We start from the raw sequence: 15040 nt of genomic DNA, 5'->3' as shown, positions 1-15040 counted from the left end.
TAGAGGCCACAGAAGCACAATAGATTTCAGTTTCTTTCCCTCTCCTCTTCTATCCTGACCTTCCCACAACCTTAATGAGTGGACAAAAATAAGTGCTGACTCTGAAGGGTATTTGATCAGTAGATTACACACAATCAAAACTACCTTTTATTTTAAAATGTTAAACTTATTGCAGGCTGGTCAAGAAAGATCAAATATGATTTCTTTAAACATACAATATTTGAAATTGGAAAAATTTAGCGTATAACTGATTTTTTTTTTAAGTTTCAAGAGCATTTCATGAAGATGTCGCCCATTTCAAATACTGAATAAGATCTTCTCTCTCAATCTTCTTTTTAAGACCAGCAAATATCATTTTAGTTCCAGGGATATATTTCTTTGGGTTCTCCAAATATTCCATCAGAGTTTCCTCTCCCCAGATAATACCTATCAAGGTGAAAATAAGTTTTTAAGTTTCTGTAGTTACATTTGCAAGTCTTAGTTTCTGATGTAACCCAACTACATGAAAAAGAGTATTCTTGGATTCAATAAGAAGGCTATTTATTATAACTGGGAATACTTACAATACTTACTCTGACATGATATATATAATTTATACTGACCTACAAGAAAATTCCAAAATTAGTCTTTTTGGTGCTCTACTCTTTGGTTTCCCTGTAGAAATCCAACACTCACATACTTTTTAGGATGATCCATGGTACACCAAATGAACTACCAACCCAGACATGTTGTGCCGAAGCAGTACCCCATCCTCCTAGAAGCACAGAAAGTTTCTTCTAGAAAAGATCTTAGAGATCAATTAATCCAAACCATCATTTTGCAGATAAGTAAATGATGACCCAAAAGGAAGAGAATAACTTGCCCTAAGATGACAAGGGTGTCGTCTTAGGCAGAATCGAGAATCTGTGACTACAAACTCATATTTCCATGTTTTTTCTGCCAATCATACCAAGCTGTCTCTGTCCAGAACTCTACAAAAACCTATAATTTCAGGAATCCAGTTTTATGATGAGAAGAAAACGTTGCCTCTACTATTTTTCCTTTCTAAAACCAGTTGAACAGAACATGGACAAAGAGAAACAGAAATGCTAACTCCACCTTTGATAAAAATTTTGAAGAAGAATGTATAACCCCCCAACTTGATATAATTAGAAGACTACCAAGGTCAGAAAACTTGAACTAGAGTGAGAGGACACCAGTCACTGATGATCTTGAAAGAGAAAAGTTTTTCAAAGTAGGTGAAAAATTTTGAGGGGCAAAATCATAATCCTCTAGCCCAAAGAGTAGAGTATATATCAACTAGCTGTGAAAGTTTCCCTAAATTTTAGACACCATGGAAGGCCAAGAGACCCAGCATCAAAGAATAAAACATAGACATCAATAAAACATCTTTAAAGGAAGGATTCTGCAAGCATCCTTTGAAATTATTTGAATTTTCATATAATGTACATGGATTTCAAAATATTTTAAAAATTATTAACATATTTATGACTCAGTGTGTCTTACTGCCTCTCTTAACAGATCTGACCTGACAATAGGCAAAGGATAAAGATTAATTTCTAATAATAAGTTAGTTTAGCTAATATGTTAGCCTCATGATATGATTTCTCTAAAGGCCCCAAAAGACGTGACTCTGAATCTTAGTATTGTCACTTCTTAGCATAGAAATGATATGGGCAACTCATGAATTAATTCAACCAATTTGTTACTAAAACCTGCTTCAATTATCATGACCCCCAAAATGCAAATGCCGTATAGGTATTTAATAATACATGTAAAGGTATTATTCTCAAAAGAAAAACTTTATGCACTTAATGATATTTTTAAAAACGCAATGTAGATATTCAACCTCACTAATCATTAGGGAAATGCAAATCAAAACCACAATGAGATGCCATGTCACACCCATTAGGATGGCTATTATTAAAAACAAAAACAGAAAATAACAGGTATTGTCAAGGATGTGGAGAAATTCGAACTCTTGTATATTGCTGGTGGGAACATAAAATAGTGCAGCCACTGTGGAATATGGTACAGCTATTTCTCAAAAAATTAAACACAGAAATCATGTGATTCAGCAATTCCACTTCAGTTCCCAAAGGAACTGAAAGAAGGGACATGAATAGGTATGTGTACACCCATGTTCATAGCAGTATTCACAATAGCAAAACAGTTGAAGCAACCTGAGTGTCCAATGACATTGAATGTATAAACAAAAGGTGTCATATACATACAATGGAATATTATTCAGCTGTAAAATGGATGGAAATTATGATACACGGTACAACATGAATGAACACTGAAGACATTATGCTAAGTGAGTGAAATAAGCCAGTGAGTGAAATAAGCCAGTCACAGAAAAGATAAATACTATATGATTACATTTAAATGAGGTACCTAGAATAGTCAAATTAATTAGAAACAAAGTAGAATGGTGGTTGCCAGCGCACGTGTAATGGGTAAAGATTCTGTTTGGGAAGATAAAAAACTTGTAGCAATGGATGTTGGTAATGATTGCAGAGCAACGTGAATGTGATTACCATTACAGAGCTGTACAGTTAAAAATGTTAAAAGAATAAATTTTGTGTTATATATTTTGCCACAATTTTTTTTAAAAATCACACAATATAAGATTATTGTTATAATCATGAATTTTGTAAAACTATACTCTAAGCAAGTCATATAAAGAATCTTCTTTAAAATGAGAATTTCCTTATTATTTTAAAAACTAAAATAGTGTAATTATTTCCAAGAGAAAGATTATACGTAGAGAATAAAATATGGTGAACAGGTTCCCGCAATTTTATTAAAAGTGAACTATTTCCTTCATGGTTCTTAATTATTCAAGTCTGCTTTTGGTCAAGTTGTGCTGAAATATTTTTTAAATCCTTATTTTATTCTAAATAACTTTATTTTAAAACACTAGCTCAATTAACGCTGTAAGGTAGTTATTCTTTTTTCTTAGCTTTATTGAAATATAAGTGACATATAACATTGTGGTGTAAGTTTAAGCTGTATAATGTGTTGATTTGTTACATTTATATACTGAAAAAAAATTAATTACCACCAGTAGCATTAGCTAAAACCTTCACCTAATAATATAATTACCATTTCTTTTTTTGTGTGTTGAAAACATTTAAGATGTACTCTCTTAGCAACTTTTAAGTATATAATACAGTATTATTAGCTAACAATCAGCGTATTGTACATTAGATCCCCAGAACTTGTTAATCTTGTTGAAAGATTTACTGTTGAAAGTTTGTCCCCTTTGAAAAATCTCTCCCCATTACCGAACCTCCCAGGCCCTGGTAGCTCTACTACGTTTTTCTGAGTTCAGCTTTTATATATTCCACATATAAGTGACATTATACAGTATTTGTCTTTCTCTGTCTAACTTATTTCACTCAACAATATTGCCCTCAAGTTTCATCCAAGTTGTTGCAAATGGCAGGATTTCCTTCTTTCTCATGGTTAAATAATATATTATTATGTATATATATTACACATATATATATATGTGTGTATATATATGTATATATATATGTGTGTAATATATATACATAATAATATACACATATATATATACACATGTATATATATATGTGTAATATATATACATAATAATATACACATATATATATATGTGTGTGTGTAATATATATACCACATGTTCTTTATCCATTCATCCATTGACAGACAGATCATTTCCGTATCTTGGCTATTGTTGAATAATGCTGCAATGAACGCAGGGATGTGGGTATCTCTTTGAGATCCTGTTTTCATTTTCTGTAAGTATATATCCAGAAAAGGGATTACTGGATCATATGGTAGTTCTATTTTTAATTTTTTGAGGAACTTCCATGTTTTCTATAGTGGCTGTACCAATTTACACTCCCACCAACAGTGCACAAGGACTCCCTTTTCTCCACATCCTCACTAACACTTGTTATTTCTTACCTTTTTTATGATAGTAATTCTAACAGGTGTGAGGTGATATTGTAGTTTTGATTTGCATTTCCTTATGATTAGTGATGTGAACACCTTTTCATGTACCTACTGGCTGTTGTATGACTTCTTTGGAAAAATGTCTATTCAATTCCTCTGCCTAATTTTTAATTGGGTTGTTTTTCACTCTTCAGTTGTAGGAATTGTTTATATAATTTGAATATTAACTTCTTATCAGATATACGATTTGCAAATATTTTCTCCCATTCCTTTTTATTTTGATGACTATTTCTTTTGCTGTACAGAAGTTTTAGTTTGATGTAGTCTCACTTATTTATTTTTGCTCTTGTTGCTTATACTTTTGCTGTCATAACCAGAAATCATTGCCAAGACCAATGTCAAGATTTTCCCTATTTTTTCCTCTAAGAGTTTTACAGTTTCTGGCCTTATATTTAAGTCTCTGATCCACTTCAAGTTAATTTTTATCAGTGGTGTAAGACAGGGGTCCAATTCAATTCTACTATGTATTATTCTTATTTTATGAGAACTAACAAATAATATTATAGTCCCAAATACTTAAATGATCTGACTTGGAGAAATTTTATTTCTAATTCTTAAATAAAGTTAAAGCCTAGCATTCTACACAGCTTTTTTTTTTTTTTTCAATTTATTGGGGTGACTATTGTTAGTAAAATTACATAGATTTCAGGTGTACAATTCTGTATTACATCATCTATAAATCCCATTGTGTGTTCACCACCCAGAGTCAGTTCTCCTTCCATCACCATATATTTGATCCCCTTTACCCTCATCTCCCACCCCCCACCCCCCTTACCCTCTGGTAACCACTAAACTATTGTCTGTGTCTATGAGTTTTTGTTTCTCATTTGTTTGTCGTGTTCTTTTGTTGTTTTTGGTTTATATACCACATATCAGTGAAATCATATGGTTCTCTGCTTTTCTGTCTGACTTATTTTGCTTAGCATTATACTCTCAAGATCCATCCATGGTGTCACAAATGTTCCTATATCATCTTTTCTTACTGCCGAATGTATTCCATTGTATATATATACCACAACTTCTTTATCCATTCATCTATCGAAAGACATTTTGGTTGTTTCCATGTCTTGGCCACAGTAAACAAAGCTGCAATGAACACTGGAGCACATGTGTCTTTATGTATAAATGTTTTCAGATTTTTTGGGTAGATACCCAGGAGAGGGGTTGCTGGGTTATATGGTAATTCTATTCATAGTTTTTTGAGGAACCTCCACACTGCCTTCCATAACAGCTGCACCAATCTGCATTCCCACCAACAGTGTATGAGGGTTCCTTTTTCTCCACAGCCTCTCCAACACTTGTTACTATTTCTACACGGTTTTTAATCCTTGACAACAATGTATAATAGAAGATATATTTGTAGTAAGTTTTAATATGATTTCAAATCAATGCTAATAAGCAATAAAATCCTCAACATATTGGCTACTAGAGTAACAAATATTAGGTTATAACTAGCTAACAAATTAGGATTTCAAAAGTGTTGACTGCTCTTGTAATAGGATAATGAAATAACAAAATGGCACTATAGAGAAATATTACTTAAGAATTAAAGAGCTATAAAAATGCAAACAACAAACGTAAGTTTAAAACTGATTTATTCAACATTCTATCAACTGGATATCCTACTGCAATAAATGCAATTCATTTCTGACTCCATAGCACAGACTCTATAGTCCCCAATAATACGGCCCTCACTTCAGATACCAGCTCCAAGTTTGGGGTCCCCAGGTCATCCAAACATCTGATCAATTGGCTATAAATTTGAGGATTCCCAGGATCCCCTCAAATTCAATAATTTGCTAAAACAATTCACAGAACTCAGGAAAGCACTGTATTTCCAATTACAATTTTATTACAAAGGATGCAAATCTGGACCAGCCAGATGAAGAGAAACATAGGACAAGGTCAGGGAAAGTACCAAACACAGAGCTTCTGGATTCTGTCCCTTGTTGAATCACCCTATCAGGACACTGATGTGTTCGCCACCCAGGAACTCAAACACAGTTTTTACTGGGTTTCATTACATAGGCATGATTGATTGACTCAATACCCATGTGACTGAATTCAATTTCCAGCTTCTATCCCCTGTCCCTGGAGATATCACCTAGCCCAAAGCCCCAATTCTCTAGTCTTATGGTTGGTCTTTTGTCTTTGGCCAGCCCCCATCCTGAAACTATCTATGGGGAGTCTAACAGAAATCATCTTATTAGCATCTAACAGAAATGTCAGGCCAGGTTCCCAGGGCCCGACCTTGAATAACAAAGATACTACTATGACTTAGGTAATTCCATGGTTTTAAAGATTCCCTACCAGGAAACTGGGAAAAAGACCAAATTCTTTATTACAGAAGACCTACTAACCAGCATTTTCTGTACATACTAAGTACAATGGTATTGTGTTAATAACAATTGTGTTTATGTTTAAAAATATGCCAAAGCACCCTTGACACGACAAAGATTAAATTTCATTCTATTTTGTTTGAATATAAGTATTTTATCAATTACCTAGGTATTTATTTTATCTGTATATATGGTCCTTTATTATGGGTGTCTCCTAAATAAAGGTATGTTGAGGTCCGAACTCCTAGTGCCTCAGAATGTGGCTTTGTTTGGAAATAGGGTCATTGCAGATGATTAGTTAAACTGAAATCAGGTCACGCTGGAGTTTGATGGGTCCTCAATCCAATATGCCTGGTTTCCTTATGAGACAGCTACCTGAGGAGACACCCGGGGACCATGTGAGGACCAAGGCAGGAATTGGAGATAAGCAGCTATATTCCAAAACAGCAATATTTGACTGGCAAAGCACTCGAAGCGAGGAGGCCGCAAGGAAGCAGAAGATTGCCCCATATGCTTCAGACGGAGTATGGATGGCCCTGCCAACACCTTGATTTCTCACTTCTGCCTTCCAAAACTATAAAACCATACATTTCTGCTATTTTAAGGAACCCGATATATGGCACCTTGTTACAGCAGCCCCAGGAAACTAATATAGGCTTCAAATACTCAGATCTATTAGTAGTACTCTACAGTAGTTAGACTTACCATATATTCCCTACCTGGCCACACCCTGGTTTGCCTAGAAATCTAAGAGAAGTCTAGAAACCAAGGTGTTTGCCAGGGTTCCATCCTACTAAACTGTATGACTCTCAGACTTACAGGAAAATAAAAGGTATCTAATTTTAATTAATAAATACATAAATACTGACAATCTCTACATGTGTGAATTTTGTTTTAACCAAACCATATGACTATCCCCAAGATTCATTTCCCCAAAACACCCCATAACAAAAATTTCACTATATCTTACCTATCTGTAGTGTATATATAATTAGCATTTTTGATTGTAATGATAAGTGCCTGACAAGCTTCTGACTGCCAGGCATCCACTTCAAAGAAAGATATTCATCTAAAATAAATACATTGCAAGCTACAGGACTAGATAAAGAGCCAGGCCACCCCATCCATAAACTTTTTTTTTTTTTTTTTTTTTTTTTTGGGAAAGCTCTGGTAGAGCTAGCTGACCATATGGCTAACCATTTACTTTTCCCCTCACCTGATTTGTTTCCTGCTCTTATGTTTTAAATTCACCAATAAAAAGTGAACCTGTGAAATCCTAGGCACTCCACCATTGACTCCCCAAAAAGCCGACCCTCAGGCCTGTGCTTGCTCGCTTGCATGGGTGCTGTCTCTCTCCTTCCCTCCGCCCCTAACCTTTCCCAAACCTCACCTTGTGGCCCCAGGCATGCCATGTTCCCTCCAGGATTTGTGAATAATAAGCCTTGTCTTTTCAAAGTTCCCTAATGGATATTGCTGAGATGTGTCTTGCAATCATAATAAGAACCACAAGGGCCAGTTTGGCTTTGTTGCGAGAAATGTCTGTGGGGGCTCAGAACAAGTAGTACAAGCACAAATGAGCTGCCCCAAGCATTTCTAGCCAATAGCATCACTATGGACAGGCTAAAACCAACCCAAAACACTGTCTTACTAGAAACAGTTTAAAAAATGCAGAATCCCTCTTTTGACAAAGTGTAAGCTATTACATGTACACGCAAAAAAAAAATAGTGCCAACTCCCCTCATGAAAGCCCTTCTCCTACAACATGGTCTGCAAAGCTCAATCAAGTAAGGTGCATTACAGCCTACAGAAGCACTGTAAAACCCATTGAGAAATTTAAAAATACTAAATTTTAATCATATATGAAGAGGATTATAGCTGCCAATAATCTATATTTAAAACTTCTCCAAACACAGAAGCCAGACAAAGCTGCCACATAAAACTACAAACCAATATCGCATAACTATACATGCAAAAAAATCCTCAACAAAATACTAGCAAACTAAATTCTATAGCACATTAAAAGATTTACTACATGACCAAGTGGGATTTATCCCAGGAATGCAAGGATGGTTCGACATAAGAAAAATTAATGTAATACACCACATTAATAGAGCACAAGGAAAAAAACGCATGATTATCTTAATAAATGCAGAAAAAGCATTTGACAAAATCCAACAACTCATGATAAAAACAATGAGTAAACTAGGAATTAAAGGAAACTTGCTTAACATGAATTTATGGAAAACCCACAGCTAATATACTTAAGGTAAAAAAAATTGAAATCTCCCCCCCTAATATCAGGAACAAGACAAGGATGCTTGCTTTTATCAACTGCTATTCAGAATTCTACTGGAAGTCCTAGCCAGAGAAATTAGGGAAGAATAAGAAATAAAAGCTATTTAAATTGGAAAGGAAGAAGTAAAGCTATCTCTATTCACAGATGATATAATTGTACATATAGAAAGTCCCAAAGAACCCACAAAAAAATTACTGGAGCTAATAAATTAATTCAGCAAAGTTACAGGGTACAAGATCAACTGATATAAAGATCAGTTGTGTTTCTATACATATGCAATAAACAAGCTGAAAACGAAATTTAGAAAATTCTATTTATAAAAATATCTAAAAAGAGTAAAATAGTTATGAACAAATTTAACCAAGGAGGTGAAAGACTGGTACACTGAATGTTATAAAATATTGCTGTAAGAAATTAAGGAAGATTTAAATAAATGGAAAAGCAGCCTATGTTCACAAATTGGAATGCTAATATTGTTAAGATAGCAATACTCTCAAAAGAAATCTATAGATACAATGCAATCTCTACAAAATTCCAAGGGCCGTTTTTGACAAAATTACAGTAATCAAAACAGTGTGGTAGTAGTACAAGGACATACAAACCAATGGAATAGAATTAAAGTATTAGTATATATGGCCAAATGATTTTCAACAAGAGTGTCAAGACCATTCAACTGGGAAAGAATGGTCTCTTCAACAAGTGGTGCTCAGACAACTGGATAACCACATGCAAAGTAATGAAATTGTACCCCTATTTCACTCTATATAAAAAATCAACTCAAAATGGATCAATGACCTAAATCAAAGAGCCAAAACTATAAAACTATTAGAAGAAAACATAAATCTTAATGACATCAGACTTAGAGATGGATTCTTAGACTTGACACCAAAAGCACAGCAACATCAACAACAGAAAGATAAACGGACTTCATACAAATTGAAAACTTCTGTGCATTAAAAGGCACTATCAAGAAAATGAAGATAATCTACAGAATAAGAAAAATATTTGCAAATTACATATTTGATAAGAGTCCAGAATACATAAAGAACTTTTACAACACAACAACAAAGAACAAAGAACCAAAATGAAAAATAGGCAGAGGACAGAAATAGACATTTTTCCAAAGGAAATATACAAATTGCCAACAAACACAGAAAAAGATGTTCAACATCATGGTTGATTAGGGAAATGCAAAGTAAAATCACAAGACGCCACTTCACACTCACTACAGTGGCAATTTAAAAAAAAAGAAAAGAGCAAGTGTTGGTGAGTATGAAACAGGAATCCTCCTACATTGCTGATTGGAATGTAAAATGTGCAACCACTATGAAAAGCACTTTGATTTTTCCTCAAGAAGTAAACATAGATTTAACAAATGACCCAGCAATTCCACTCTTAGTTAAATAACTAAAAGAACTGAAAACATGGACTCAAACAAATACGTATTCACAAATATTCATAGCAGCACTACAGAGAACAGGCAAAAGGTGGCAACAATCCAAATGTCCATCAACAGATGAACGGACAAACAGAATGTGATACGTACATACCATAGGATATTGTATTAGCCATAAAAAGTAATGATGTACTGATACATGCTACAACTTCAATGAACCTTGAAAACATCATGCTATGTAAAAGAAGCCAGAAACAAAAGGTCATATATACATGGTTCCTTTTATATGAAATATCCAGAGAAGGCAAATCTATAGAAATAGAAAGCAGATTAGTGGTTGCCAAAGGCTAGAGGAAGGAGGACATTAGGAGTGATTACTTCATAGGTCCAGGGGTTCTTCTAGAGTAATGAAAAAGTTTTGAACCTACAGAAGGGTGGTCACTATACAACACCGTGAATACACTAAATGTTACTGACTGGCTAATTGTATGTTATGTGAATTTCACCTGAAAAAAAATAGAAATAAAAAATAAAATAAAACAAAAACTTTTCCAAATAGTAGTGTAGTGGTGATCTGAAATTTGGGACTGTAAAAAATGCTAGGCTCTGAAGAACAACTCTACAATAGAGTTTCACTCTATTGTAGAGTTGTACCCTATTTTTTAAGTGAATGCTAATGATATACATGTATGTATGTATGTACATATATGTATATCCAAGAATAATAAATTGCTTTGCAACGATATTGTCCTCTCCGTCCATTTTAAATTTCAACTCTAAAATGCTTTCTCATTTTCACAACCATCTATCCACTTTCCACCAACACAGAAATCATCAAATATACTTTTTCAAACTATGTAACATTGCCTCCACCCTGCTAAGAATCACTACTAAACAGAAAACTAACATTATGCTTAAAATATAATTTGACCGTTAAAATTTAGCATATCCTTTTTCAAGATAAATGTACTGCATATAATTAAATACCTTGTATATGCAAAAACCTGTGCCACAGAGGATAGCTAATTCCTCTGATCAAGATGACCAGTTATCCAAATGCAGTTCTTATGATACAAATCAATATTTCAGTAATATAAACATGGGGATTTCATTTTTAATGCTGTGAATTAGGAAATTATTATAATATCAAATTATGTGCCTTCTTCTTTTTCACAAAGTTTCCAGTTCTCTCCCACAATTGCCTAGTTTTTAACCTTTGTTTTTGTTTGCATTGGAATAAGAAAATCCTGGTGCTTGTCCCATCTGTCGGCCAAAAATGCCCCAGAGATTTGGACCAGTCTTGTGTTTTCCACCTTTTTCCACTGTGTGGCACTGAGAACATTTTTGAGCAAAGATATTCTTGCCTGCCTCAGCATCTCCCATTTTGTTCTGCAATGAAGCAGATTAAAGAAAACATCAGATTTGCAAAGCTAGAGAAAAGGAATTCCATCACTTTGAAGTGAATACGAATTATACTAAATAAAAAATATAGTTTAAAGCATGCTTGCTTTAAAGTCTGAGTGCTCAAAACCACAAACATATTATAGCATCCAATTTTATAAAGACATAATCATCTCATTTACCAGGTTTATATATATTTTTACATTTCTAGCTATAGCTACTTCAGAAAGTGCTATTGGTATAAGGTTTTACTTCAGACTTCAAACAATTATAGTAATCTATTTAGGACAGTCATATTCCATTTTTTGTTTTCACTCCCAAAAAGTGCATTTGCAAAAAGTGATGCAAAGCATATAGGTCTAATTTGGTATCCCCTTACTTAAAAATAAGGATAGAACAAAGTAAAAATGTGTTTAAATATGATAATTATTATGTGTACTTATATGCTTGCAAAAAGAACTGTAAAATTAAAAATCATGCAGAAAAAAATGAGGCCACAGTAAGTTATATGTAACACATCATTTCTCATTTATTTATACCTGCAGCTATAAACAAATCTATCCGGCTTAATCAAGATTATCTGAAAGCAATTAAATAACATTATTGAGTTCAGTCAGCATTAGTATCCATTTAATACTACTGTAATGGACAATGTATGGTTCTAAATAGAGAAGATTTTTATACGGTGATAAGCATACAAAATAAATTTTGTACTAAGACATTTTGGTTAAGACTGCCAAAAATTCTGTTACATAATTAAATAAATGTTTCTTCCAACTAAATTGATGTAAGAATTAAAATGTCAACTTACTGAAAAAAATGTAGTTTGATATGCTAATGAATGAAGTGCCTGAACAAAAAAGTTATTATTATGAAAATACCTAGTTCTTTGACAGTATAATTCTAAGCACATTTTTACCTTTATAACTACAGGGAATAGAAAATGTTTGTGTTATTCTGACAATATTGAAAAATACAGTATTGTTTAAAGTTAGCTATTTCTCAGATAGAGGCTAGTACTTCATATACAATGACCTACAAAATTAGTATCTTCTTAATTTCTTTAAATCTGTGTGGAAATCCAAAACAGTGTTAATAATTCACTTAAAGGGAAGATAGAAGTTTTCTCTGGGCAGTATCCAAAATAACTAAACTGTTAATCAATGTTTTAGGTCTGATAAAAAGCAAAGTAAGAAAACTCACTTTACCCAAGAGAGAAGCTTACTTTAAAATTCCAAACTTCACTCAAAACACTGCATTCAATTTTTATCTATGTGAGTTCTATCAATTCTCTGTACAGGTACAGAATTCAGGAAGAAAACTAGTCACAAAAACAAATGTATGAACTTTTAGCAAAATACAGTCACTGTAACCATAAAATTTGTATCATATAAAAACAAAATGTTGTCTCAGTACTAACTAAACAATATTTCGAATTTATATATAAAGATATTTATACCAATTAAATGTTACTGGTAATTCAGGAAACTAGACATTTTTTCAAAAAACAAAAAACCAAAGCTCTCTTTACTCACATAGATTTTACATGCAGGTCACTTATGAGAAAATTTCCATTATCACTGTTCAAACTACCAGTGTTTAACACAATTAAAACATTCACTGCAGCCATCTTTAATCACTGCTGCGCAAGTACCTCTGGCCCTTGCCTATGGTAAGGGAGGGGGAAGGAAGACTAGGAAGGATACCAATTGAATTGATTTTTGTCCTATATTCATTTGGTACTATACTAGTACTTAGTGATTATGAAGAAATATCCCACTGAAATAGGCAAAGATGTGACCTCTGGTATGAGAATGTGCACTCATCCAAGAATGAAGTAATTCTAATGCTAACTAGATGGTATAAGAGTAGAAAACAATTATACATGTTTACTGTGTGCCAGGCATAGTCTAAGCTCTTTATATATTATTCATGCATTTAGTCTTCACAGCAGCCCTGTGAAATAGACACTATGAATATCTCTATTTTTACAAATAAAAGAAATGAGGCACACAGGAGCCAAGTAGGTTGTTTAAAGTCACAAGTTGGTAAGAAGTGAAGAGAGATAGTGAAAGATGAGAGAACAGCAATATTAAAAGAGCAATGTGGTAAGAACAATCAAGGCACCAATAAAGTTTCAAAATTTACAAAACCCACAAAATTGAAGGGATGAAAGAGGAAGTCACTAGAATATTTTAAGTATAAACACTACACAGACTCAAAAAAATTAAGCGGGATTCTGTGTGTTACAGTGTCGAAAGTACCATAAGTTGGGTGCATCACAAGGATGTGATCCTGGGTAAGTCACTTCATGTCTATGAACCCAACAGGTGTCTCTGACCTTTCCCCCTTCTAATTGGATGCTATTGAACCTCTGAGCTGGATCATGAATCCAGCTTTCCAAACACCCAAACTGGGCTCTTCCATACCAACACCTCCATTTTGAGGATAACTTCTGCCAACTGTGGGCAGAAGGCTCTACTCAGAATCAGTCCCACCCAGAAATCAGAAAGGCTACCTAGAAATACTTTTCTGTTGCTCTTAGGGACATCTGGGTCCCACCAGGCTGAAATTAGGGCAAGCCTCTTCTGAGCAGGATGGATAGATACTCCTCTCTGGGTGGACTCAGGCCCAGATTGCAACCGCCCATAAACACTGTGCTCAGGTGTCATAGCTGGCTGGCTCACTCCCTCCCAGCCAGGCCCACACCGACCACAGGTCCAGAAGCTTGGGCCGGCGGCTCAGCCTTCTTCCTGTCCAGCGAACCCTTAGTAGTCACCCCGGCAGTGGCTGGGCCGGAGCCCATGCCCCAATTTCTAGACTGTCAGTTCTGCAGCAGCGCCTCAAAGACCTCCACAGCAGGCCCAGCCAACCATGTGCTTCCAGTGGACCCCAGCCAATGGCAGGCTGGGCTCCATCCACGCCACTGATTGGCCTCCAGATCCAATGGGATCGCAACTTTTCCAAGGGCTTAAAGGCTTGGACCCACTGGGCAGCCACTGGCTGAGTCTAAATGTGACAAAGTGAATGTCCCTAGCCTAGCTCTTTTTCATTCGTGTAACTTTCACCTAACCATAGAGTTAAATTATCTATGTATATTCAGTGTGTACCAGTTCTTGCTTGAAGTAGGAACTTGACGTTTTATGAATGGTCCATTAGCATTTGATCGTAGTAACCAAATCAGGTCAACAAAAAGAATAAAACAGTAGCTCACTATGGGCAGGCACTATGCCAAGCAACTTGGAAATACGAACACCGAACCGCTGCCCCAATTTTCTATGAGTTACAATCCAGTTGGGGCAAAATTTAAGTATATTAAAAGTTAAATCATTATAAATTAGCTACACAAAAATACAGTAATACAAGAACTGACAGCAAGGTTGCAAGCTGCCTGCTAATCACTGAAAGAGTGGAATGGAGTATAAATAGAAAAAGAATGAATCCTGAAGGATCAAGGGAAGGAGATATGGAAGAAAGGGCTGAGAAAGCTTTAAGAAGACAAGGGTATTGAAGGCAGATAGATGAGAACATCAAAGTCGTGTTTAGGAAAATATGAGAAGGGAAAGTAGCTTATCTGTGGTTACATAATTACTCAGGGAGGTG

At 34.7% G+C, this 15040-nt stretch overlaps 1 protein-coding gene across 1 annotated transcript; it reads right to left on the bottom strand.

Annotated features, from left to right (window-relative positions):
* Nucleotides 1-277: 277 nt before the first annotated feature.
* LOC117025500 (cytochrome c, testis-specific) lies at nt 278-11419 on the bottom strand. The gene is made up of 2 exons (XM_033111415.1): nt 11251-11419; nt 278-426 (listed from the first exon to the last, which is right to left on the bottom strand). Exons 1-2 carry the CDS (start codon nt 11417-11419, stop codon nt 278-280), a joined length of 318 nt encoding a protein of 105 aa, XP_032967306.1.
* Between the last annotated feature and the right edge of the window lie 3621 nt (nt 11420-15040).

Source organism: Rhinolophus ferrumequinum, chromosome 8 (genome assembly GCF_004115265.2).
Source record: "Rhinolophus ferrumequinum isolate MPI-CBG mRhiFer1 chromosome 8, mRhiFer1_v1.p, whole genome shotgun sequence".
NCBI lineage: Eukaryota > Metazoa > Chordata > Mammalia > Chiroptera > Rhinolophidae > Rhinolophus > Rhinolophus ferrumequinum.
Note: the sequence above shows the minus strand (reverse complement) of the source record. Positions and strands in the feature narration are given on the sequence as shown.